General features: G+C 37.4%; 1 protein-coding gene across 1 annotated transcript in view; it reads right to left on the bottom strand.

The window, feature by feature from the left end:
* Positions 1 to 2,309: 2,309 nt before the first annotated feature.
* The window catches only part of PPIL4 (peptidylprolyl isomerase like 4), a 34,470-nt gene continuing 10,568 nt past the window's right edge, over positions 2,310 to 26,211 (bottom strand). Inside the window, exons 8-13 of the mRNA XM_065888787.1 lie at positions 23,719 to 23,843; positions 22,160 to 22,226; positions 16,810 to 16,921; positions 13,976 to 14,072; positions 9,061 to 9,208; positions 2,310 to 3,098 (exon numbers count right to left, since the gene is read on the bottom strand). Coding sequence (XP_065744859.1) covers positions 2,847 to 3,098; positions 9,061 to 9,208; positions 13,976 to 14,072; positions 16,810 to 16,921; positions 22,160 to 22,226; positions 23,719 to 23,843 — 801 coding nt within the window. The 3' untranslated portion in view covers positions 2,310 to 2,846. The remainder of the gene's footprint in view (positions 3,099 to 9,060; positions 9,209 to 13,975; positions 14,073 to 16,809; positions 16,922 to 22,159; positions 22,227 to 23,718; positions 23,844 to 26,211) is intronic.

Genomic DNA, 26,211 nt, shown 5'->3' with positions numbered 1-26,211 from the left:
AGGGAAAGTCCTACCATTGCCCAAGCTTAATGCAGGGAGAGCCTGGGCGTTTCCCTGGGTAGAGCATTTAGGGGAGCCAAGGTAAAATCTGTAGGGTAGAGTATTGGAGAGAGGAGCTACAGAGGGAGGATTCCAGATCTACAGAGAGTTCCCCTGAGGCTTCGGCTAATCAGTGCACGCACTTCAGAAAACTACCCCAAGCTGAGAAAGAACCAGAAAAGAATAAGTGGTAAAATTCAAGTTCATACAGGGCTCAGGATGGTTCTCGCTCTCAATAGACAGAGTGGAGAAATCTCATAGTAAACCACGTGTAAGGAAGATTATTCAGAAGGGTATTATCTCAGTAGTGAGCCAAATTAGCCTAGATTAAAGGCTGTCTGGTCCTATCTCATTAAGTATAAAAGCAAGCTATGAAATGATCAAATTATTTCTAAATAACTATGTCCCAGAACAAAACTCAACATATTAAAAGGAATACAAAAACCTCCAGCACCCAACAGTGTAAAATCCAAAAATTATCAGGCGTGCAAAGAAGGAAATTACAACCCAATAATGAGGGGGAAAAAAATCAATCAATAGCAACAGACAAGAAATGACAGATGACAGAATGGTCAAGTATATTGAAACAGTAATGTTCAGTCAGATGTTCCAAAAAATAGAGGAAAGCAGGAGTCTGGAAGGAGAGACAGGGAAGATATAAAAAAGACCCAAATGGAACTTCTAAAGATTAAGAATATAATGTATGAGGTAAAAAATACACTGGATGGGCTTTAACAAGAGATTAGATACTTCAGGAGAAAACATTAATGAACTTGAGGACATAGCAATGGAAACCAATCTGGAACACAGAAAAATAAATAAATAAATAAAAAGACAAAGAAAAATAAAACAAAACAGAGCATCAGAGTGCTAAGAGACAGTTTTCAAGTAGCCTAACATACAATTAGAGTCCCAGAGGGAAAGAAATGAAGGACAGAGACAGAAAAAAATAAATGAAAAAGCCTCCAAAATTCCAAATTTGATGAAAACCATAAATCTACAGGTAAAGAGCCCCAGCAGAAGAAACATGAAGGGGGAAAAAAAACTACACCAAGCACATCATAACCAAAGTGCTTAACAGCAGTGATCAAGAAAAACCTTAAAAGCAACTAAAGAAAAAGAGGGGCTTCCCTGGTGGCGCAGTGGTTGAGAATCTGCCTGCTAACGCAGGGGACACGGGTTCGAGCCCTGGTCTGGGAAGATCCCACATGCCGCGGAGCAACTAGGCCCGTGAGCCACAACTACTGAGCCTGCGCGTCTGGAGCCTGTGCTCTGCAACAAGAGAGGCCGCAATAGTGAGAGGCGCGCGCACCGTGATGAAGAGTGGCCCCCACCTGCCACAACTGGAGAAAGCCCTCGCACAGAAACGAAGACCCAACACAGCCAAAAATAAATTAAAAAAAAAAAAAAAGTTTCATACAGAAGAACAAATGTAAGAGTAATAGATGTCTTCTTGCTGGAAACTACAATAATATACCACTTAACAGCCACTGGATTGGCAAAATTAAAAAGTCTGAAATTAAGAAGTATTAGAAATGCTATGAAACAAAGGTAGTTCATATAGTGCTGGTAGGGATATGACTGGTATAGCCACTGCAGAATATAACTTGGCATTATCTTATAAAGATGAAGATATCCAGGGGGTGGCGCAGTGGTTGGGCGTCCGCCTGCCGATGCAGGGGACATGGGTTCGTGCCTCGGTCCGGGAGGGTCCCGCATGCCGCAGAGCGGCTGGGCCCGTGGGCCATGGCCGCTGGGCCTGCGCATCCAGAGCCTGTGCTCCGCAGCAGGAGAGGCCACAGCGGTGAGAGGCCCGCATACCGCAAAAAAAAAAAGATGAAGATATCCGTATCACATGACCAAGCAAATCACTCCTAGATAAAGAATGTTCATAGCAGCATTGTTTGCAATAGCAGAAACAAAAACAAACCCCAAACATCCATAAACAGAAGAATGGATAAATTATGGTCTATTCATATAATATAGCAATAAAAATGAATGACTGGGCTTCCCTGGTGGTGCAGTGGTTGGGAGTCCGCCTGCCGATGCAGGGTACACGGGTTCGTGCCCCGGTCTGGGAAGATCCTACATGCCGCAGAGCAGCTGGGCCCGTGAGCCATCGCCGCTGAGCCTGCGCGTCCGGAGCCTGTGCTCCGCAACGGGAGAGGCCACAACAGTGACAGGCCCACGTACCGCAAAAAAAAAAAAAAAGAATGACTTTCCAAAAACACTAAGCTGAAAAAAGCAAGTCACAGAAGTAAACGTACTTTATACCATTTATATAAAATTCAAAAACATACAAAACATTTCATTTAAGGATACGTACATACGTTGTAAAACTATAATAACAAGCAAGAGAATGACAAACACAAAATACAGAATAATAATTATTTGAGAAGGAGAGGGCACTTTTAAAATGCCAGTAATATTCATTTCCTAAGCTGGCCAATGGGTACACGGCAGATATTATTCTTTATACCTATATATACACGTTTGTGTATTTTTGTAGGCATGAAATACTTCATTAAAAATAAAGACTGAAAAATATGAAAGACTTTAAAAATGAAGACTACTATTTATGTATAACAATAAAATTAGTGTAAAAAAGTATACAAAGAAAATGTTCAATTCTTTATTTCTTTCAGTGCCCCGTACAATCAGTATTAATCTAAAAGGGCTATAATCCTACTGTGAAAAAAAAATAACAGGCAGTGTCTTTAACTGCTTTGACACAAAATCTGAACGTCTGGTACTCGAAGTTATACAAGAGCAAATATGTTAGCCACTCATGTCTGATTCTTCAACTTTCATCTGTACTTAGACTTTTCTTTATCTTTGGATTTCTTGGGACTCCTGCTTCGTTCTCTCTTTTTACTCCTTTCTCTTTCATAGGGATCTGTCTGGTATTTGGATTTGTGACTATTACTATAGTGGCCATCCCTTTCTCGAGATCGGCTACGACTTCGGTTTTGAGGTCGGTCTCTCTTTTCACTCTTTTGCTTCTCCCAACAACTTTCTTCTTCTTCATAGTGACCAAAGCCCATTTCCCTGTAGATATCCTGTCAAAGGAATAAAGTGAATCAGTAAAATAATCATTTTGTACACACTATCAACAAAACTTAGACAAGTCCTCCATTAGCAAGCAGTTTTTACAGCTCAAATTTGAACGCTACCACTAAGGCCAAGAATCTTGTAAGTTAAAACGCAAAAATAATTCAGAAAAAGACTTAACCATTTTCTCATCGATCTCATTTTTCTGTACTTACTACTTCAGCTGAACTGAAAGATCAGATCCAAAAACAAGGAACTGAAATAGCCCAATTGAAATAAGAAGTCTCTAGGATGAAATTGCAATACCAAGGATTCTGGTTATGTGCGGTCACATTTCCACCTCCCCCTCTCCACTCCCCAAAAATGTGGTTCCATCACTGATCTGCAATGAAACTACTAAAATCCCCATAAGAATCCTATAAAGAAGACATCATTTAAATAACATAGCCAGAAGACGTTTCAGAAGGTCAGTCAGTCTAAAGAGAAGAGAAAACAGATTCTGAATACTTGGGTCTGAGCAAGTATTTTTAAAGTATTTTTTTGTGACAGCTCCTCTCTAAATCTCTAAATAAAGTTTCTGGTTTAGACTAAGCTGATAAATGTTTTTATTAAAATCATTATTGACATATTTCTTTAAAATGAGTTAAGAAACAATGAAATAATTCACTGCCCCAAAGAGAACAAAGTGGGTACATTTAGTTCTATTCTCAATAACTAAGGAGCAGTAGTAACGTTTCCATATGCAAAAAAGGGCGAGTTACAACACAACAATTCTATCTCCGCTTGTGTCTTATCCCTGATTAAAATGAGTACCTCCACAAGTGGCTGAAATCTAAAGATGCCAGAGCCAATGCTCTTTTAAGAATAGTTCATAAAATTCAACTTTCTTAAAAGATTTCTCAAAGGAAAGGCAAAATTCTAAGGACTGAACTCCCACGTGCCCAACTCTATCACCTTAGACATTATAATAGTAGATGTAAATATCAAGGTTTAAAACCCAAGTGGTGAAAACCCATGGTTAAGGACTGGGCTTTAAGCAAATGATTCACAATTATTCCATATACTATCTAGATACTGTACATTATGCCTGGCATAGAGATTGCAGTATGTGAAAACAGACCTAATATGATTGTTACATTCCACAGTGTTTGTGGAATACCTCACTATAAACTGATTCATGATTTCCCACACAATACCAATAGTTCTTGTCATTCTATAAGAGTCCTGGAGGTAGAAAATGAGTAGGTGGTTCAGCTTAACCTTTTATCAACTATTTTCGAGCAAAATGTGACATCCCTAGATAAAAGAATTTTTTGTGCTTCCTGTAACATACACAAAATCTATGTACTATTCTGACTGTACACCTAGTACTTATTTCTGTACTGGTTGAGGCAAGAAACTTTAAATGGAGAGACTGTTTTAGCTGATGTATAATCCTATAAAGTCTTCAGCACATTATTATACAAACAGGCACTTAAATGCTTTGAGTGTTTAAAATAAGAGAGAGAAAAGATTGTGCAGTATTTAATTCTTTGAAAAAATTGACTAAGCTGAAAATCTGAAATGGACTGAAACCTTAAAAACCTCTCCTACTTGGCACAGTTTTCAAAGCTACACAAGCTTTGAAGTCGGGCAGCTCTAGGTTCAAATGGTCTTTGCCATTTAGACGTGTCAAACAAGAAATGCTCGAGGTTAGATTTATCAGTGAAGGTTTCATAGAGAAGTTATAACGGACTTGAGATGAGCCTCAAAGGATGAGTGGGTTAGGGCTTGGAATGGCTTCAAGAAGACTAATGCAAGGAGTGTTAAGTGAAAACTGAAAAGCAAGGAAGAATGAGTACTGTATGTATGAAGGAGAAAAGTTTAGGCAGCTGGATGAAGCCATATTAGAACAGATCTAAGTATGTGCTTGCACAGTGCTAAGTGCTTTTGGAGTACAGTATTATCCTCCTTCCAGATATAAGGAAACTGAGACGCAAGGGATCCCCATAGGTTGGAGATAATTATTTCATTGACCAGTAACTCTACATATAAAATTGAAAAGGGGGTGGTATAGAGTAATGAAAAAAATAATACCACATCCAACTGAATTAAAATAAATGTTAAACTTCCAGTCCTCCCACTAAACTATAAGGCCCATGGGCTTGTGGGGTCAGGATCTTCATATCTAAGGTGAGGGAAACAAATCACATGAGCTCTAAGTCCTTTCCAGTATGGACTTTTAAAAATTCTATTTGTTTTATACATTTAAGACATAAGACAAGATGATTAAACAAACAAGCAGCTGAAAAAAAGAAAGAAAGAAAGAAAAAGAACACCATAAAATGTTCAATTTAAGGCACTCAACCGAGCCAATAATTTCACGTTTAGTAGTCAAAAAATTAAAAAATCAACCAAAAACTGTCCTTGCTGAGGTCTCTGGGAGTAAATCAGAGGTTTAGTTACATCTAAATCACTAAAATAATATTAAAAGATTAAAATGACAACAAAAAGAGAGTCCCAAATTATAAGAATACTGAACACCTATGAAAACCACAGAGGAGGACAGGCAAGTAGTCTGAGTACTTCTCAGCCAGGCAGCCCACGGCTGAGTACTCATTTCCTGTAACCCCAGTAAAACTCAAACCTCAAGAACACAGTAACCAGCTCTGGAATTAAGACATGTGGTGGAAAAATTAAACAGAGATTTCGAATTGAACAGTAAGGCTGTCATTCAATAAAAAACAAAGCCCTTGAAGAAGTAAGTTAAAACATTCTTAGGAAACTAAGCTCACCAAGCAAAACACCACCGAACAGGAAAATCTGAGCTATACCTGAAAATTCCCTAGCACTGAAAATTCCCTTTAATGATTATGTTTTTGAGATTAAAATCAAAAGGATAAAAAGCAGAATAACAGAAAAAAACTGGGCCCACTGAAATCTTAAAAATGGACGCTATTTTATTAGAAGAGAAAATTAGTACAGCTATATTATTAAATCAAAGTACAAAATCAGAAACAATTGCTTTAATACACTTTGAAGGGAGAGATAAAGTTAGAATATTATTGCAGAAAGAGAAAGACATTTGCTACTGTAAAGTTTTAAGTAATCAAACAGCAAGATAAAAAAGATTCACAAAAAGGCAGGGGTGCAAGGGTGGGAACCACAGACTTAAAATGCAGCCAGTCTTCGGAGTTTTTAAAGATGTCTGATTATCTCGAACACACCAATGTGTATTTCGGGCCTAAATTCATTGAGGAATCCATGTACAAGCGCAGGATGAACAGCTGTAGCTATAAGCAACACATGGTGGGTGGGGGGATTAAGGAGTTTTAGTGGAAAACCTGCTAAATATTCACAGAAGTGTGATACAACCACCATTAAAAAAGATGTTGGGGTGATCTTCGGCTAAATTAATAGAGTATAAAAACTAAGAGGGAGATGTTCCTATTGGATGACACTGGAATATTATACTATGAGACAAATTATATTAGAATTAACAACTGGAGTTAGGAAGGAAAACTGCTGACAGGAATATATTCCAGGTAAGAAGATTTAGAAAGAAACTGACAGAAATATATTCCAAGTAAGAGGAACAGCAGTAAGGGTACAAGTCCAAATTTAAATTGTGGTTCCATTACTTATTAGCTGTGAAAAACCACTGGCAAGTGGCTGAACCTCTTTATTCTTTACTTTCTTTTCTGTGAATGGAGACAACGGTATCCACCTCGCATTATAAGGACACAGAGACGTTACTATTACCGATTCATGTGAGGATTACTTGAAGGATTGACAAGGATGTAACTTAAAAACTGAGGGCAGGGGGCTTCCCTGGTGGCGCAGTGGTTGAGAGTCCACCTGCCGATGCACGGGACATGGGTTCGTGCCCCGGTCCGGGAAGATCCCACATGCCGCAGAGCGGCTGGGCCCGTGAGCCATGGCCACTGAGCCTGCGCGTCAGGAGCCTGTACTCCCCAACGAGAGAGGCCACAACAGTGAGAGGCCCGCGTACCGCAAAAAAAACAAAACAAAATACAAACGGAGGGCAGGGCATAAATGATGGGAATCTTTAAGTAGTAAAAGGTTTATGGAAAGAAGAGAGATTAGATCTCTGCTGGATGACAGCAAGGAGTAGGAAGATCGGCTGTCTAGAAAATAGGGTGCTAAAAATATATATAAAAAATGCGGGGCTTCCCTGGTGGCGCAGTGGTTAAGAATCCGCCTGCCAATGCAGGGGATAAGGGTTCGAGCCCTGGTCCGGGAAGATCCTACATGCCGCGGAGCAACTAAGTCCGTGCGCCACAAAACTGCTGAGCCTGCATTCTAGAGTCCGCGAGCCACAACTACTGAGCCTGCGTGCTGCAACTACTGAAGCCTGCACGCCTAGAGCCCGTGCTCCGCAACACGAGAAGCCACCGCAATGAGAAGCTCCACACCGCAACGAAGAGTAGCCCCCCCTCGCTGCAACTAGAGAAAGCCCACACGCAGCAACGAAGACCCAACGCAGACAAAAATAAATTAATTTTTTAAAAATGCATTTGCTGACAATTTTTAAAATAAAGAATAAAACACATAAAATGGTTACCTTTGGGGAAAGAAGAAAAGGGGGAAAGGACAGGGATGGAAGCTAGGTTTTCTATACGTACCATTTTGTAGATTTTACTTTGGAACCATACAATTATTATTATTATTATTTTTTGCGTTACGCGAGCCTCTCACTGTTGTGGCCTCCCCCGTTGCGGAGCACAGGCTCCGGACGCGCAAGCTCAGCGGCCATGGCTCACGGGCCCAGCCGCTAAGCAGCATGTGGGATCCTCCCGGACCGGGGCACGAACCCGTGTCCCCTGCATCGGCAGGCGGACTCTCAACCACTGCGCCACCAGGGAAGGCCCAATACAATTAATTTTTTTAATTACAAAACAAAAGAAAAAATTTTAAGCTATCTTTAAACATCAAAAAGAACAAGTTAATTTAAATATGAATCCAGTTAATGGCCTTACCAGAGAAATTATTCCAAGTGATTTAAAACACAATGATTTGACTGTAAAAATAACAGTAACAGCCAGTGTAGAAAATGTTTGCACACACATTTTTTTTTTTTCACTTAACTGTAATGTGCCTGGACAATAAATATTATCTCGATTTCACAGAGGAGGAAACTATGGCTCAAAAAACTTAAATAATTTGATGAGGTCGCATCAATGATTAGCAACGTAGAAATCTAAACCCAGCTTTTCTGACAGCAAATCCTTTACTTTGCCAATCACACTAAATCTCTCCATCTCAGTGTCTTTGCTTAACATTCTCACAGTCTTGAGTCTCCTCTGCCAACTGAAAGCCTCCTCGTCTACCAGGGCCCAGGTTGAAATGCCCTTACGTGGCAAAAACCATAGCAAGGGAATATAACGTAATCTGCTTTTCAATTAACTGAGAGTCAAAATACAGGCTGGAAATGATTTCTTCTCTTTATAATTAATTTTCTTTGGGGAATTTTTATTATCATTGTTTTAGAAAAAGTATTGTTCAGGAAAGCTTTGAGGATGATCAAGCTAATTATTAGTGCTTTTATTTCATATATACCATATGGAAGGGCATAAACGTTTCTCAGGTCCTAAAACCTCAAGACCTGTAAGTGCTGTACATAACACTTGGTGATAAATTAACATGATACATTATAAGAACTTTTTTACCATACCACACTTGTTTTTGATGGGAATAAGTGAGTGTCCACAGGTATGAAAATCACTCTTGCTTCACAATGTGGAACTATATGATATATTAAGTTATTTCAAAAACAATCTTTTATAATCTGTTATATATATTCTTGAAAATTAAAGTTCACTACCCTAGTGAAACCATTCTACATCTTAAGAGTTAGGAACACATCCATCCCTGTTCAGGACTATACCCTTATCTCCTAAATTAAGATGTAATTTACAAATGGATGAAATATTTATTTCTCTACAGCTAAGTCTGAACATCAGTAAGTACCTGATTTGTATTTTTGACTGGCATGTAGTCCTCATCTTCTTTTTCTTCAGAGCAGTGGCGGGTTTTCTTCTTGTGTTTTTTACTTGTGTGTGAGTAACCTGACTTTGAGTCTTCTGCCTGCTCATCGAGTATAAGATCATATTTTGCACTGCAGCAGCTAGTTAAGGACAAACATGAGAACTGACACCGGTAATACATCAAAACATAAGAATCTGGTAAACAAAGTAGGCCATGAGGTTAAAGGTAACTTTTTAAAGCAAGAAACATCTCAGAAGCACAGAGTATATTTCTAAAACAAAACTAATTCATATTTTACTTCATTACAGAGTCAGGAAAAATGGAAAGAACACCTGTCTTTAATAAACGGTTATAAATTGGTAAGTGGGCCAAAAATATAGAGTAAAAAAAAAAAAAAAGAAAAATATAAGTAGCATAAAAAATAAGGAAGCATATTTGTCAATAATGAAAAACTTAAACTTAGAAAATGAGGCACATTTTTAACTAGAAAAAAGTAAGACATTATAAACCCCAATGCCAGAGAAGCTGTATAGATGAAAAACATACTCATGTGACTCTTCTGAGCGTAAATTAGTTCAGTCCTATAGGAGAAAATTTAGCTATGCATACCAATAGTTAGCATGCTTAAATTCAAATAAGAATTTATAAAATAACAGTAAGTTAAATGAACATAAGCACAGCTGTCTCTCATTATCCACAGGGGATTTGTTCCAGGATCCCGACGATACCAAAAGCTGCAGATGCTCAAGTCCTTTATATAAATGGCATAGTGTTTGCATATAACCTACGCACATCCTCCTTTATACTTCAAATCATCTCATTACTTAAAAACCTGACACAATGTAAATGCTATGTAAACAGCTGTAAATACAACATAAACGCTAGTAAATAGCTGCCTGCGCAGCAAATTGAAGTTCTGCTTTCTGGAACTTTCTGGAATACTTTTCCTGAATATTTTCCATCTACAGTTGGAAATCCATGGATGCGGAACCTGCAGATACAGAGGGCCGACTGTATACGTAACAGGATTTTTTTTTTTAGGATTATTTTTAATACAGAAACTAAGAACAATAAACAGCCTAGTAATAAAGATATACTTAAATACATCAGGGTATTTCAACTGATATATTACTATAAAGGAAGTTATTAACAATGACAAACGAATGCTATTAAATAACCTGGGGGAAAAAAAAAAAAAAAATAACCTGGAATGGTGTTTATAAAAAACTAAAAGTGGAAAAAGCCTGAAGCAAAAACTGTATCTACCACACAGTGATTATAACTTTATAAAGCTTTATAAAAGATCAAGGCTGGAGAGGAACAAGGAGAAATAAAAAGTATCATTTGCCTAGGTGGTAGATTTATGAGTGAATCATTTTTAAATTTCACATAAATGTTATAAAAATTGTAATAATATGTTTTAATTCAGAAATAAGTGTTTAATATACTATAATGTCTTAGAATAAGAGAAAATGTAAGACTATTAGAACCTCTTCTAAAAAGAATCTTAAACTCTAAAACAGATTCTGAGGAAGGCTGACAAGGACTAGAACAGTGGTTTTCAAAAGAAAGGCTAGGAGGAAGCCCAAAGCGCAGAGCTATTTCAGTGGCGTGTGGGACTAGAGTAACAGTAGACACACTTCCCTCAGGACTAGGGCTTCACCAGGCTACAGCTCTATGCTTCCTCAGCGATGTCTCTCATTCAGTAGGAAAACACTGCAACTTCTGGCTTTTCACAAGACGGCTAACGACAGCTAATCAGCCTGTACCATCCTATTATTACTCTATTATCTCCAACTTCTTTTCTCCTTTATACCATGTCGCAATGTTTTCATAGTACCTTCTGGATGGTCTCCTTCTCCAGATACAAATTCAATAGTCCTTGCCTATGATTTTACCTCAGTGTTTGCTCTACACATGCTGCTCCCTGTCCAAAGTGCTTCAGAGGGGGCTTCCCTGGTGGCGCAGTGGTTAAGAATTTGCCTGCCAATGCAGGGGACACGGGTTTGAGCCCTGGTCTGGGAAGATTCCACATGCTGCGGAGCAACTAAGCCCGTACGCCACAACTACTGAGCCCGTGTGCCACAACTACTGAAGCCCATGCGCCTAGAGCCCACACTCCACAACAAGAGAAGCCACCGCAATGAGAAGCCCGCGCACCGCAACAAAGAGTAGCCCCCGCTCGCTGCAACTAGAGAAAGCCCGCGCACAGCAATGAAGACCCAATGTAGCCAAAACTAAATAAATAAATAAATATTTAAAATAATAATAAACTATTCAAAAAAAGTGCTTCAGAGTGTTTCAAACTACTGATCATAATCCATCAATGAGGTGTAAAATCCAGTTAGTGGGTCACCAAAAGCCAGCATTTTAAAATAACATAGACTAGAAAATAGAGTACATGGCATCTAATGAAAATATTATTTTATAACACTGTTGTTTCAATTATGTGTGTGTGCGTGAGAATGATTATATACTTGGACTGTACTGAGTCAAGATGTAAACTGTATTTAATGGATCACAGATAAAGAAAATATTGATAGTATCCCACCTCAGCCCTCCTCTCCCCCCATATTCAAGCTGTAGCTTTAATGTCACTAAGAGTATTACTTGAGGATCCTCTGACCCCTTACCTCTATTATGAGTCCCATATCCCACAAATGCACTTCTCTGTAACACTCTAGACGTATTTAATTAATGGTGATTATTTAATGTCTGTTCTTAATGTCTTTAAGGTCCAGGGGCTACATTTCATTGCGAAACTTCACTGGGCATGTAACAGATGCCAAATAAGTATCGGCTGATTACTTGTAATACCACCAAGACACTTGTTGTATCTCTTCCTTCCTTGCTCATCCACTATCTTCTATTCACCACTACAATCAAGACTTTTAGAAGACGTCAAATCTCTCCAAAATCCTACTTTGTGATCTCCCTGTCCTCTTTTCCCCAATTACTTCCCTGAGGTCTAGTGCAGCCAAGTTAAACTTCTCTCTTCTACTTCTATTTTTGAATCTTCTTATTAATGGTTTAACAGCACCTTCTCTCTCATGACCTATAAAGTACATCCCATGTCTTTCTAATTGGCTTATCTGTACTTAGATTATCATCAGAATCCCCTTTCTTCACCATGGTAATAATGTATGTGAAAATATATATCTATGTGCTACATATGAAGACATATGTTCTGTCCCTCTATAATTGTACGTATAATTTGTAGATTACAAATGACTTGCTAAAATGAAACCTATCAACTACCAGGAATGTAAAGATCATCCTACTGGGTCAGACTCATGAATTCCTTTCTCTTGTTCAGTATGCTGTTTGTGAATAATGAATAGTGGTTTGCACCAGGACATGCCTGTCTTCTCCATCAACTTCAAAAGGTTAAAAGCAGCACTGTTCAATACCAGCCATGGGTAGTGGTTTAAATTTAAATTGATTAAAATTAAACAAGTTTTAAAATCCAGTTCCTCAGTCCATTTCACAAGCTCGATAACCACATGTGGTTAGCAGCCATACTGGACAGTGGAGTTACAGCACATTTCTATCACTGCAGGAAGTCCCGTTAGACAGCACTGGCCTAGAGACTGATTCTCAAACACACCGAGTTCCTTTCTTAACTCTCAGTAGTCTATCATCTTGAATTTAAAACACTTTAATACTAGGTATCCCTCCTTTTCAGCCTGAACACCTGCTATGCGGGGAAGATGCCCCCTCCTACTTCATACTCCACAGCTGACCTTCCTTTCATTTGTCCTACACACTTCCCTTCTTCCAGCTGCAGTTTCTAGTGGTTGGCCTCAATTTAATTTCAAAGATTTGGTGAATAAGTCACAAGTGTATTCCATCCACACCTTTTATGATTCTAAGATTTCAATCATACCCCCTCTAATGTCCATGTTTTCAGACCAATCTTAGTTTAATGTTTGGTTTGTCTGTATGTGAAAGCCTCTTTTCATGCTGATTATGTCAGTATACTCTAACTCCTTACAATGCTTTGTGCATTAGACAACCAACACAATAAAAAATATTTAACAGGTCAACCTGATATTCACCTTTCCTGATGAATACTTGGAAAAAAAACGTCTATATAGTATGGGCAAAGAGAATCCCTAAAACACCAACAGAAACTAGGAAACAAAGAAACTACTTACGAGAAAGAATCACAAAAGAAATAACCTTTGCCATGTATGCAGTGATAGATTTATAACGAGAATATCAATGAACAAACTAAAATGACATAATATGAGAAGTATGTTTCATTGCTCCTTATTTGTCTCAGCCTAAAACTTGAAAGAAATCTATAAACTAAAGGGTCAAGTCAATGGATTTCTTTTTAATCCTATAAAAGTCAACTCTTGTACACAATAGGAGCCCAATAAATATTTGTTGCTAGACTGACAATGTATTATGCAGAAAGAAGCAATCTAATAACATAAAACAACAACAGGATTTTGTTATCTACATATTCACCAACTCCAAAGAAGTTAAACATATAAGAAGGGTTAACACAAAGCATTTAGCTTAGCTATAACAAAGAAATTTCTGACTATGAGAAAATTAAAACATTAATATTATATATAGAAAATACAACTCTTACCTGCAGATCTTCTGAGAATAAGAGATAACCTTAACCTAAGTGTAGGGAGGTAAAAGAATTAAGCTCAAAACTTCTTTCAACCTTAACTTTCTCCATACAATAGAGAATATACTGAAAAAGCAAGGTATACATATGTAAAATGGTGAAAAGAGATAACAATAAACTAAGTGATTTCTTCACAAACCATCTGGATTCAGGAACTTGTCTTCTACAGCCTTTTTATAAGGTATCACACTCAACTCTCCAGATTGGATGGTCAATACGTATTGACCAACTGGTTCTTGTGAAGGATACTCCTGTTTGGGCTTTACTTTATCTTTCAGAACCAAATTACATGGTTTATCCTGTTCCTTTTCATACTCCTTGAAATCACTCTTGGTGTACTTCCCACCTATTTATTTAAAAAAAGAAGAAACAACCTAGTAATAAAATCACCTGATTCATCAAGAACAATAATTATTTTATAAGAGGTATAATATATAAGAACTATTTATAAGTGGCATATATATCAGGGGATAGAAAAAGGCTGAGAAGAAAACAAAAGAATCATAGTAATTCACTCTCCACCACTATTTTAACTGAAATCAGATATCCATTTTGCTAGGTAGCCAGATGCTGCCCCCTAATGACATACATGAATATTACAACACCAAACTTCCAAATCCTAAATTACGCAGTGAATACAATCACTGGAAAATAATTCAGAGTTCAAGTAGAGCCATTAAGTCTATGAGAAAAAAAAAAAAAAAAAAGTCTATGAGAACATTAGGCCCAAAGGAAATTGAGAGCTTGGGACCTGTGTCTGAGATCTGAGAGGCTTATAAGCATCAAAGACAAGATGAATCTATTTGGCAATTCCAGAAGCTCTGTAAAGGAAAAGGGCCAGTAGGCAAAGTTTCATATAAATGTGAAACAGACAACTGTAAGAGTTAAAATACTGGTAACTGTAACAAACAGGCATCATTTCATCACTGAAAAATATGTGCCATGTGCCTGCCATTAGAAGTCTCACTACGGATGAAGCAGTTATGGTATATAGTAGAAGGAGCAACAGATCAAAGTGAGAAGTTCTGGATTCAAATATTGACTCCAGTGGGAGGTCCTAGGTAGGACACTTCAATTCTCTGAAAGTCATTCTCTTCATTTAGGAGCTGAAAATAGTATCAACATTTCACAATGCTGTTGGAATCATTAAACAAGGCTATAAGGAAAAGTACTTAGCACTGTGAATGGTACACAAGATATGTTCAATTTTTTAAAATGTGAATCCATAATATACAGAATTATCTCAGGAACCTCCCTGGTGGCACAGGGGTTAAGAATCCACCTGCCGGGGCTTCCCTGGTGGCACAGTGGTTGACAGCCCGCCTGCCGATGCAGCGGACGCGGGTTCGTGGCCCGGTCCGGGAAGATCCCACATGCCGCGGAGCGGCTGGGCCCCTGAGCCATGACCACTGAGCCTGCGCGTCCGAAGCCTGTGCTCCGCAACGGGAGAGGCCACAACCGTGAGAGGCCCGCGTACCGCAACAAACAAACAAACAAAAAAAAGAATCCACCTGCCGGGCTTCCCTGGTGGTGCAGTGGTTAAGAATCCGCCTGCCAATGCAGGGGACACGGGTTCAAGCCCTGTCTGGGAAGTTTCCACATGGTGCGGAGCAACTAAGCCCGTGCTCCTCAACTAGAGCCTGCGCTCTAGAGCCTGCGAGCCACAACTACTGAGCCCGCGTGCCACAGCTACTGAAGCCCGTGCACCTGGAGCCCATGCTCAACATGAGAAGCCACTGCAATGAGAAGCCCACGCACTGCATCAAAGAGTAGCCCCCGCTCGCCACAACTAGAGAAAAGCCCGCGCGCAACAAGACCCAATGCAGCCAAAAATAAATAAATAAATTTATAAAAAATAAATAAATAAAAACACTGCATCAGCAATCAAAAGCCCATAGTATTTCAGTATACACAGATTCAACCTTAAGTTTGTTATGGTACCACTAGCAGAAATTTGCATATGTGGGATATGTCATTATGTGTAGGGATAGGACCTAGTACACAGAAGATCTTTTAATTTTGTACCGTATGACAACTAAAACAAACAAATTTTATAAAAAAGAATTTTTTTTTTTAATTTGTTTTTGGCTACGTTGGGTCTTTGTTGACGTGCATGGGCTTTCTCTAGTTGTAGCGAGCGGGAGCTACTCTTTGTTGCAGTGCGCAGGCTTCTCAGTGCGGTGGTTTCTCTTCTTGCAGAGCACGGGCTCTAGGCACGCCGGCTTCAGTAGTTGTGGCACACGGGCTTAGCTGCTCCGCAGCATGTGGGATCTTCCCAGATCACGGCTCAAACCCATGTCTCCTGCACTGGCAGGTGGATTCTTAACCACTGCGCCACCAGGGAAGCCCCAGAAAAAAGAATTTTTAAGAGTTTTGCATCTAGAAGAGCCAAACCACCAAATGATAATTACTTTGGAAACATGTTATGTCTGCAGTGGGGTAATTATAAGTAATTTATAATACAGTCAAACAAAAAATATATTCATCATCAGTTTAAAATACACATATACATCAGAGAGAAGGACAAATATCATATGATATCACTTGTACGTGGAATCTAAAAAAATAGTACAAATGAACTTGTTTACAAAATAGAAATAGAGTTACAGATGCAGAAAACAATCTTACGGTTAACAGGGGGATGGGGGAGTGAGACAAATGGGGAGACTGGGTTTGACATACACACACTAAAATACATAAAACAGATAACTAGTAAGGACCTACTATATAGCACAGGGAACACTACTCAATACTCTGTAATGACCTACATGGGAAAAGAATCTAAAAAAGAGTGGATATATGTATATGTATAACTGAATCACTTTGCTGTGCACCTGAAACTAACACAACATTGTAAATCAACTATACTTCAGTAAAAATTAAAAAATTTTTAAAAATACAAATATACACACTCACACACACATACCCCCATCTTATATACTAGATAGCAGCTAGGTAAAATCAAATAGCAGGAGTTATATCACTGAACATTTCTAATTAACAGCACTGTCAAAAGAGGTACACACACACACACACACACGATGCAAAGCAGAACAGAAACAAAGGAAGATGAACCAACATACCTTTTCCTTTCCATTTAACCTTTGCAACAGACTGGCTAAAGTCCACATGTATTCTTCTGTCATCTATAAGTACATTGTCCATTTTGAAGAACGCTTTCTCACAATCTTCTTCCTGATAGTAATTATAAAAACTCAAGCATAAATCTCTATGGAAAAGATTTCTGCAGCTAGAACAAATACTGAAAATACAAAAAGTTTCTTGTTACTAAAACTAATATTTGAATATTTACTATGCACCAAATGCTGTTAAATGCTTTGCATCTATTATCTCAATTAACTCTGATAACAACCCTATGAGGTATTACCTCTTATTACCTCCATTTTGTCAAAGAGAAAACAGAGGTTTAGAGAGGTACAGAAGTTACTAAAGGGCACACAGTTGGCAAGGGCAAGAGCCAGGATTTGAACCGAGGCAGTCTGATTGCAGTGCACATACATATACTTACCAACTGTGTTATACAAATCCATAATCCCTTTTACTCAAAACCCAAAAATATCCTGAAAACTGTTTTTATAAATTTGGTGTTAAAATCCATGTGACAGCAAAACCTAATGGAATGATAAACCTTAACTTATTCTACTTAGTATGAATATTCATTTGTTTTCACAGCAGAAGTATTTCTGTGATTACGGAATGCTGACCCAGAAGTGTGCCACGTAATCCAGAGATATGTGTGTTGCGCGCGCACACACACACACACACACACACACACACACAAACATGCAGTATTACATTTCTAAATTCTGAAAAAGTCTGAAATGGGAACAGCTATTCCCAAGGATTTTGGATAATGGATTGTGGGCCTATGATACCAAGGTCTATGTTACATAAGAATCCTTGTCAGTAACTTTGCAAGCCCTACATCCCCATTTCTGACATCTGAAGACTAGAAATGACACATTTCAATCCAGCACTGATCAATTTTCTCCTAGGTCCCTGGAAACTTATTTTTTGGTCTGTTCACAGCTCAACTAGAAACAATCCAAAGAGAAGCAGATAAAAGAACTAGCTATAATCATATTTATTTACAATGTATATCAAGAATTAAATGGAATATAAACTCCAAGGGACAAAACTTTATTCATCTTTGAATCGACATCATTTAGACCATCATCTGGCACATGGTAGGCAATCAGTGCATGTTTGATAAATCTGACTGATGACCCTTAGGCAGGCATAATTCCATCACTGTGCCATTTCCCCAAAGAGAAAGTTCTCAGATACTTTTTTTCAGGAGGATAGTATTTGCAAATACTCAATTTACTTATACCTAAACAATAGTTAAGGAATCTCTTCAAAATTTAGATTAAACACAACATTGTAAATCAACTACACTTCAATTAAAAATTATAAAAAACACATATGGAAATGCATGCAAAGGACAAAAATATCCAAGAAAATCTTTAAGAAGAACAAAGTTGGAGGACTCACACTACCAGATACCAAGACATTATAAAGCTATAGTAATTCACACAATTTGAGAGTGGTGCAAGGACAGACAAATAGATCAGTGCAACAGTGCAGCATCCAGAAACAGACTTTACACATGTGGACACCTGATTCATAACAAAGTTGGTACTGAAAAGCTATGCAAATGGGTCAACCTTTTTAACGAATTTCGCTGGGTCACCTGGCTATCTTATGCAAGAAAAATGAAATTTAACATGAAACACATAATATACAAAAATCAAATTTCAGATCTAAATGGGAAAGATAATTTCGCAACAAAGCTTCTAAAGATAGAATAGAGAATATTTTCATGACTTCAGGTAGGCAAACATCTTTAAAAATAGGCAATAAGGAAGAAAAGCTGACAAACTGAACTAAAAATTAGAAATTTCTGCTTATCAAAAGATACCATTAAGAAAGGGAAAAAGGCAATCCACTGAGCAGCAGATACTTGCAACACATACAACCAAAAAAAGAGTTTGTACCCAGGAAGTACAAAGAATTCTTACAAATCAATAAAAAGGCACAAACACCCAATCCCAAAGTGGCCAAGTCTTGAACAGGTACTTCATTTTTATAAAGGACGTTTAAATGGCAATAAACATATGAAAAGGGGCTCAATCAGGAAAATGCAAAATAAGACCACAATAAGATACCACTACACACCCACCAGAGTGGATAACATTTAAAAGACAGACCATACCTAGAGTTGGTAAAGCTACAGAATAATAGGGACTCCCATACATTGCTAGTGGAAGTGAAAATTAGGATAATCCCTTTGGAAAGCTGACTGGAATTATCTCCTGAAGCTACACCTACCCTATGACCCAGCAATTCCCTCTTGGATATATACCCAACAAATATGCATACATCTGTACACTGAAAGACATGACAGAAATGGTTTAGAGCAGCACCATTCATAGTAGCCAAAACTGGGAAAGACCCAAACGTCCATCAACAGCAGACTGGAAATCTAAATAATGTTATATACACGCAATGAAATACCATATGGCAACGAAAATTTACATACACACAATAAAATACTATATGTCAGTGAAAATTTACATGCACACATAAAATACCGTATTTCCAATGAAAATTAACAAAAATGTTAAAAGCTACATGCAGTAACGAACAAATCTCACAAATGTTAGTTTAGCACTGAGTAAAAGAAGCTAGACAGCAAAAACACATTGTGTTTACACTGATATCAAGTTTAAAATTAGACAAAATCTATGATATCAGAAGTAGCAGCAATGGGGAAGTTTGTGGAAGGGGACACAGGTGGGGCCTCTGGGATTCCAGTAACCTTTTTTCTGCTGGTGTTTTGTTCCTTGACCCGGGTGGTGACTTACATGGGTGTATTAACTGTGATTAATTCATCAAGCTGTTCACTCATGAGCTGCAAGTTTTCGGCATGTATTTCATTCCTCAGTTTCAAAAACATTTTGATCAGATTATCCAAAGCATAGAGAACTTGCATAACATGCAAAAAAGACTCAGCAATGGACACTTACAAAGAGGCTACCGCTCATGAGAAGCATGAAGCAGAATAATATAGCTTAATCTAATTTTCAAGAAAAGAGAAAGGCTACAAAAGATTCACCTCAGGGACTCCCCCGGTGGCACAGTGGTTAAAGAATATGCCTGCCAATGCAAGGGACACGGGTTTGATCCCTGGTCCGGGAAGATCCCACATGCCACGGAGCAACTAAGCCTGTGCACCACAACTACTGAACCCATGTGCCACAACTACTGAAGCCCACGTGCCTAGAGCCCGTGCTCCGCAACAAGAGAAGCCAGTACAATGAGAAGCCCGTGCACCGCAATAAAGAGTAGCCCTCGCTCGCCGCAACTAGAGAAAGCCCGCGCTCAGCAACGAAGACCCAACACAGCCAAAAATAAATAAAAGATTCACCTCAAAAACTGAAATGTTGAATCATGATAAAGAATCCATAGATTCTAGGGCTTCCCTGGTGGCGCAGTGGTTTAGAGTCCGCCTGCCGATGCAGGGGACACAGGTTCGTGGCCCGGTCCGGGAAGATCCCACATGCCGCGGAGCGGCTGGGTCAGTGAGCCATGGCCGCTGGGCCTGTGCGTCCGGAGCCTGTGCTCCGCAACGGGAGAGGCCACAACAGTGAGAGGCCCGCGTACCGGGGGGAAAAAAAAAAAAAAAAAAGAATCCATAGATTCTAGAACCACTCTGTGCTCTACAGTTGACCTGAACTATGTATTCATGGCAAATGGGATACGTGCAGAAGATATTAGTCAATCTGCCATAAACAAAATGAAATTATGTTTGTAAGCAAATAAACAATATAATCTATGCTCAGTGATGGAATAACACTGTCAAGTTGACAAAAAGTATTCATAGCAAACTAAAGGTAGAAATCTCCTTTCTGCTGACACCAATGTACCTTGTAAATATTATTTCTGGTACACCTGACACAGTGTCTAGGTATAATGTGTTATGTGTCTGTCTTCCTCAACCCTCCATTATTCATCTTGTACCCCTAAGGCCTACTGCAGTGCCTGAAATATAAAAGGTGTTTGACAAGTACTTTGGAATAACTATAACAGAATGAGCTACTATTGGACATACTTCAGTCCAAAGCTGCAAAAAGAAATAACGTAGCCTAGCAAAATGGCTAAACACATTGGGAACAGCATCAGACATATCTAAGTTCAAATCCTAAGAGCAAATACAAGCTTTTTTCTGTTTTGTTTTGTTTTGTTTTTGCGGTACGCGGGCCTCTCACTGTTGTGGCCTCTCCCGTTGCAGAGCACAGGCTCCGGACGCGCAGGCTCAGAGGCCATGGCTCACGGGCTCAGCCGCTCCATGGCATGTGGGATCTTGCCGGACCAGGGCACGAACCCGTGTCCCCTGCATCAGCAGGCGGACTCTCAACCACTGCGCCACCAAGGAAGCCCAAGCTTTAGTATTTATTTATCAGATGAAGAAAAGTGCAAAGAAGAAATAGAATTAATACAAATGTTCCTAGTCACTGTATAAGTCACACTTAAATTTGATGGTTTTTTTAAAAAGAATAACACTAAATTTATGAGTATTAACATTTTAAATCTGAACAATTTTATAAATATGGGTGGTAGTTAATATTTGTTACATAAAATGTTAATTGAGTTATTAACTATTTCTTTGAAAATAAAACAGCAGGACAGAAGGCTATGACATTCACTAGGTACATGATTTTAAACAAGTCACGCTACCACTGTGTGTCTCAGTTTACTTATTTGGAGGAGGAGGACAGTACCTATCTCAGAGTTGTGAGGATTAAATGCAGGTCAAATAGCATAATGCTTGCTTAAAGAAAATTACTTGAGTAACATAAGCTATCATTCCTATTATAGATCTAGAAAGTACCCATCTAACCTAATACTCAAGCTTTACTTATAAGGAAGATAATGCCTAGAAAGAAGAATTCTAAATAAACTGCCAAATATCATAGAACAGCTGGTCAGTGATAGAGCTGAAATTAATATCTAGATCATAACACCCAGACTGGTTCTCTTTCTATTACTCAATTATCATATCTACCTAAATAGCACTGAAAAATTATTCATAGAATGCGAAGAACTTTACCTAAAACTTTAAAATTTTAAAGATACATTCACGTAGGTTGAAACTGAAAAGTAAAGATAAATATAAAGTAAAGATAAAAAAGTAAAGATAAAAGTAAAGTAAAGATACATATATTAACATTGATAGATGTTAAATTTATCCCCTATTTGAATATAACAAAGTTATTTTTCTTGGGTGCCTAAAGAAAGGGCAAACTAATTTTCTAATCTTAGAGACTAGAAAAAGTTCTATACATTTTCACACTTTAATATCATAGAACAAAAAAAATACATATTTAATATATCTATATTATGACCTACTTTTTCAAATTCAATAAAAGCGTAACACAGGGATTCTCCAGTCTTCCAATCCCGGATAACTTCACAACTGAAAAATAGTTCGGAAAAAAGTGACTTTAAAGAAAAAGCATTCACTCTTACTCTTCAAAAGTAAAAAACAAAATAAGCCAAAGTTAAATTCACAGAACTATATTTCTCCAAATCTCTTCAATAATAACTATTTTTTAAAAAATAGTTCATCAGTCTAGAAACTAAATTATCTAGATTCTACTATAAATGCCCTATCTAAGCCTACAATCCTACATTCCCAAAACACTGAAGGAAGAATAAGATAAAAATATTTAATTTTCCTTTGGCAAAGGGAAATTACTGCTAAAAATCCTTTTAAATCGTAATTTATTTGTAGTCCAAATACAGATGAATTACAGATTATCTAATGTAGAATAATGCACACACATTCATACATATACATATGTTTAGTAAACTTACGATTTGGGGTTTTTGAATTTTAATATAAACCAAGCTCAAATGTAATCGCATAAGTCTAGCTATTATACAGAACTAATCCATCTTAACCAAGTGAAAGGGCCAGTAAGATGGAATTTAAAGCAACTGGCTTAATCCTTTTTCCTCATGTATCTCAAGCCTCATTTTAAACACATGAAATGAAACAGGGATATAAAACATTGTGAGAGAAAGGAAAAGTAATCACATTATAGCATATGGTTCAGCTGCTACAATATTTAAGTATACATTAAAATGTAAATATTGAACAAAGATCTAACCAAAATTATGATACAACCAAAGTTGTAGGCAGGTAGAATGAAGAGGGCAGGATAGAAATAGACGTGAATCCTCATCTTCCTTAGCAAGAAGTTAGAACATAATGTCTCCAATTTAAAAATAAGAAGTAGCAGTATAGGAAATATTTTTATAAAGATGATATATTATAAGTGAGTAGAGGAATAAAGCCAGGTAGTCTTTTATAGAAAGATTTTTCTTTCAATAGGAAGAATAAAGAATGGCTTCATAGAGAAAAAAAAACATGAAATGAAAGGAAATTCTAAACTTAAAATAATATTTTTTAATCAATTACAAAATATTCCCCTTTCTCACAGAAATACTAGTTTCATAAACTTTTGCATTAATAATACAAGGAAAATTAACCAAAAGAAAAATTTTAGAAAACTTAGATTCAAATTAATTTTGACATAGGTTGCTGGTAATTCTAGGGAGAATTTAAATGAGATAGATATTTAAAATATTAAAGAAGAATACTACAGAACTAGACTTAAACTGTTCCATTCACTTCCTGTTTTAGAGTTGAAAATGTCTGTGCTGGGAGTGAGAGAATCATTCAATGTATAATGCATACACACACATTACAATATATATACACACATATATCTACTCATACACATTTACATACATGTTTTTCTTCCCTACTGTCCAACAGACTCATCTGTAAAACTCACCAGTATAAAATTCACTTTGAGTTCACAGACTCATCAAAAATGTTATTAGAAAACTACTAACTAATACCTAGTTTTTCTAAATCTTTCACTAATTCTAGAGACTACCTTCTTATTGGCCCAAATCTTGAGAATATTATCTCCAGATCTTCATCTGTGGTCACTGGATTCAATTTACACACAAAGAGCACATTTTCTGGAGGTTTAATATCTGCATCAGGTAGATCTCCCACCTAAATGACAAATAAACAAGAATATAAATCAACTCCTTTATTTAATTCGCATTCTAAATATCCCATATTTAGCCCACAATGCTGATTCCCTGAAATATCTAAATTTACATTATAAACTACAGCCTCAGGAAAATAAATCTTAATAGATTTCAAAATTCAAAACTCCATGCTTCCTGGCAGTAACAATATTAATAGCCAAAATATTTACCAGATCCCTACTTTGTGTGAAGACCATGTTTGGCACTTCATATACATTACTGCCAATTCTTAAAACAACCATGCAATTTCCATTTTACTTTTCCATGAGTGAAAATTCAAAAAGGTTAAATAACTAACTTGCCCAGGGTCACACAGTTGTAAGCAACAGAGTTGGGATTTGAACCCAGGTCTACCTGGTTTCAAAGTCCCAATTTTATCTCCACTTTTTCTTTCTTCAAGTATTTAATATATTTTTGAAAGAATTTATGTAAAGTATATCTAAGTTATGAAGCATGAAAATAAAAACACCCATGATGCCACCAACTAGCTTTAGAACTAAAATGTCCCCTGATCCCATTATCCCTCTGCCTCTCTCACCACGAATGAGCTTTTTGGTTTTCCTTTCTGGCCATTCCCTTACAGATCTTTATAGAGTTCTGACACATAAGTATATACCCCTAAGTAACATACTGTTTAGTTTTACTTGTTTTTAAACTTTTGAAAAATACCGTCATGCTGAATCTAGCCTTCGGCAATAAGTAATGCCCAATTCTTCTCCACATTATCACTCAGTATGGAACACCAACAATTCCTGGATAGTGTTTCTAGCTTTTTAATCTCACCCTCACTATCATCTTCTACTTCAGTCAAACCAAAGTCAACTTCATGGTCAACTACTGTGCTGAGCCGAGCCTACCCCTTCCTACTGAAGAACTAGAGAGGGTGACAGTAAGAGAAAACCATGACATAATGAGATGATATAATGATGGTGTTGTTTTCCTTGTGGGAAAAGTATGGTGACCATGAGCCTTTAGGTGAGGAAACAATATACCTTCATACATATATTCAAAAACTCTCAGAGATGATTTCAGGTAAGATTACTATATAAAGTGTTTCCTCTTGGATAAACACATTAAAAAAAAGAGAGAGAAATCTTGGAAATCATAAACAGTAAGAAGCAACTGGGCCAGTAAGATCTGCTCAGTGTCTCTAAAGTCTATCAAAAGATAGCAATAACCTATGCCCAATAAGCAGCATTACAACATATGTGGGGAAGAGCAAATCAGGAAAAATCCCAAAAGGCACCTATAATGGCAGAAATACATCTAATGGAAGCACAAATGAGAAAAAAAGTTAATGAGTTAAAAAAGAACTTGTTATACTACTTAGTCAAAGATAACTTTAAAATACTACAAGGAAATTTAAAATATTCATAAGCTATGAAGGTCAAAACAATATTGCAAAACACTAGCTGAATTACCATTACATTATACACAAATAAAGCGAAACTGATGTTCTTAGAAAATAGAGGAAACTTGTTAATTGTGAGAATTGAAAGGACACAGGATCACCTAATGGAACAGCTAAAACCCAAAACACTGACAACACCAAGTGCTAACAAGGATGTAGAACAACAGGAAGTCTCATTCTTGCTGGTGTGAATGCAAAATGGTAATTCAATTTGGAAGAGAATTTGGCCGTTTCTTACAAAGCTAAACCATACAATCCAGCAATTGTGCTCCTAGGTATTTACTCAAATGAGTTAAAAATTATGTCCACACTAAATTCTACACACAAATGTTTATAGCAGCTTTATTCATATTTGCCAAAACTTGGAAGCAACCAAGATATTTAATAGGTGAATGGATAAACAAACTGTGGTAGACCCATATGAAATATTATGTAACTATCAAGAGAAATGAGCTATCAAGCCATGAAAAGACATGGAGGAACCTTAAGTATACGTTGCTAAGTGAAAGAAGCCAATCTGAAAAGGCTACACACTGTATGATTCCAATTATATGACATTCTGGAAAAGGCAAAACTATGCAGACAGTAAAAAAAGATACTGGTTGCCAGGAGTTAGGGGGATGAACAGGTGGAGCACAGAAGACTTTCAAGGCAGTGAAACTATTCTGTACAATACATGGCATTTGTCAACACAAAGAGTGAATCCTAATGTAAATTATGGATTTTAGTTAATAATAATTTATCAATATTGGCTCACCAATTGTAACAAATGTACCACACTAATGGAAGATGCTAATTAAAAAGGTAAACTGTTGGGGAGGGTGAAGGGAGTACATAGGAACTCTCTGTACTTCTTGTTCAATTTTTCTGTAAATCTAAAACTACTCTATAAAATAAATTCTATGTATTAAAAACAAAA

This window comes from Phocoena phocoena, chromosome 12, assembly GCF_963924675.1.
Source record: "Phocoena phocoena chromosome 12, mPhoPho1.1, whole genome shotgun sequence".
Lineage (NCBI taxonomy): Eukaryota > Metazoa > Chordata > Mammalia > Artiodactyla > Phocoenidae > Phocoena > Phocoena phocoena.
Note: the sequence above shows the minus strand (reverse complement) of the source record. Positions and strands in the feature narration are given on the sequence as shown.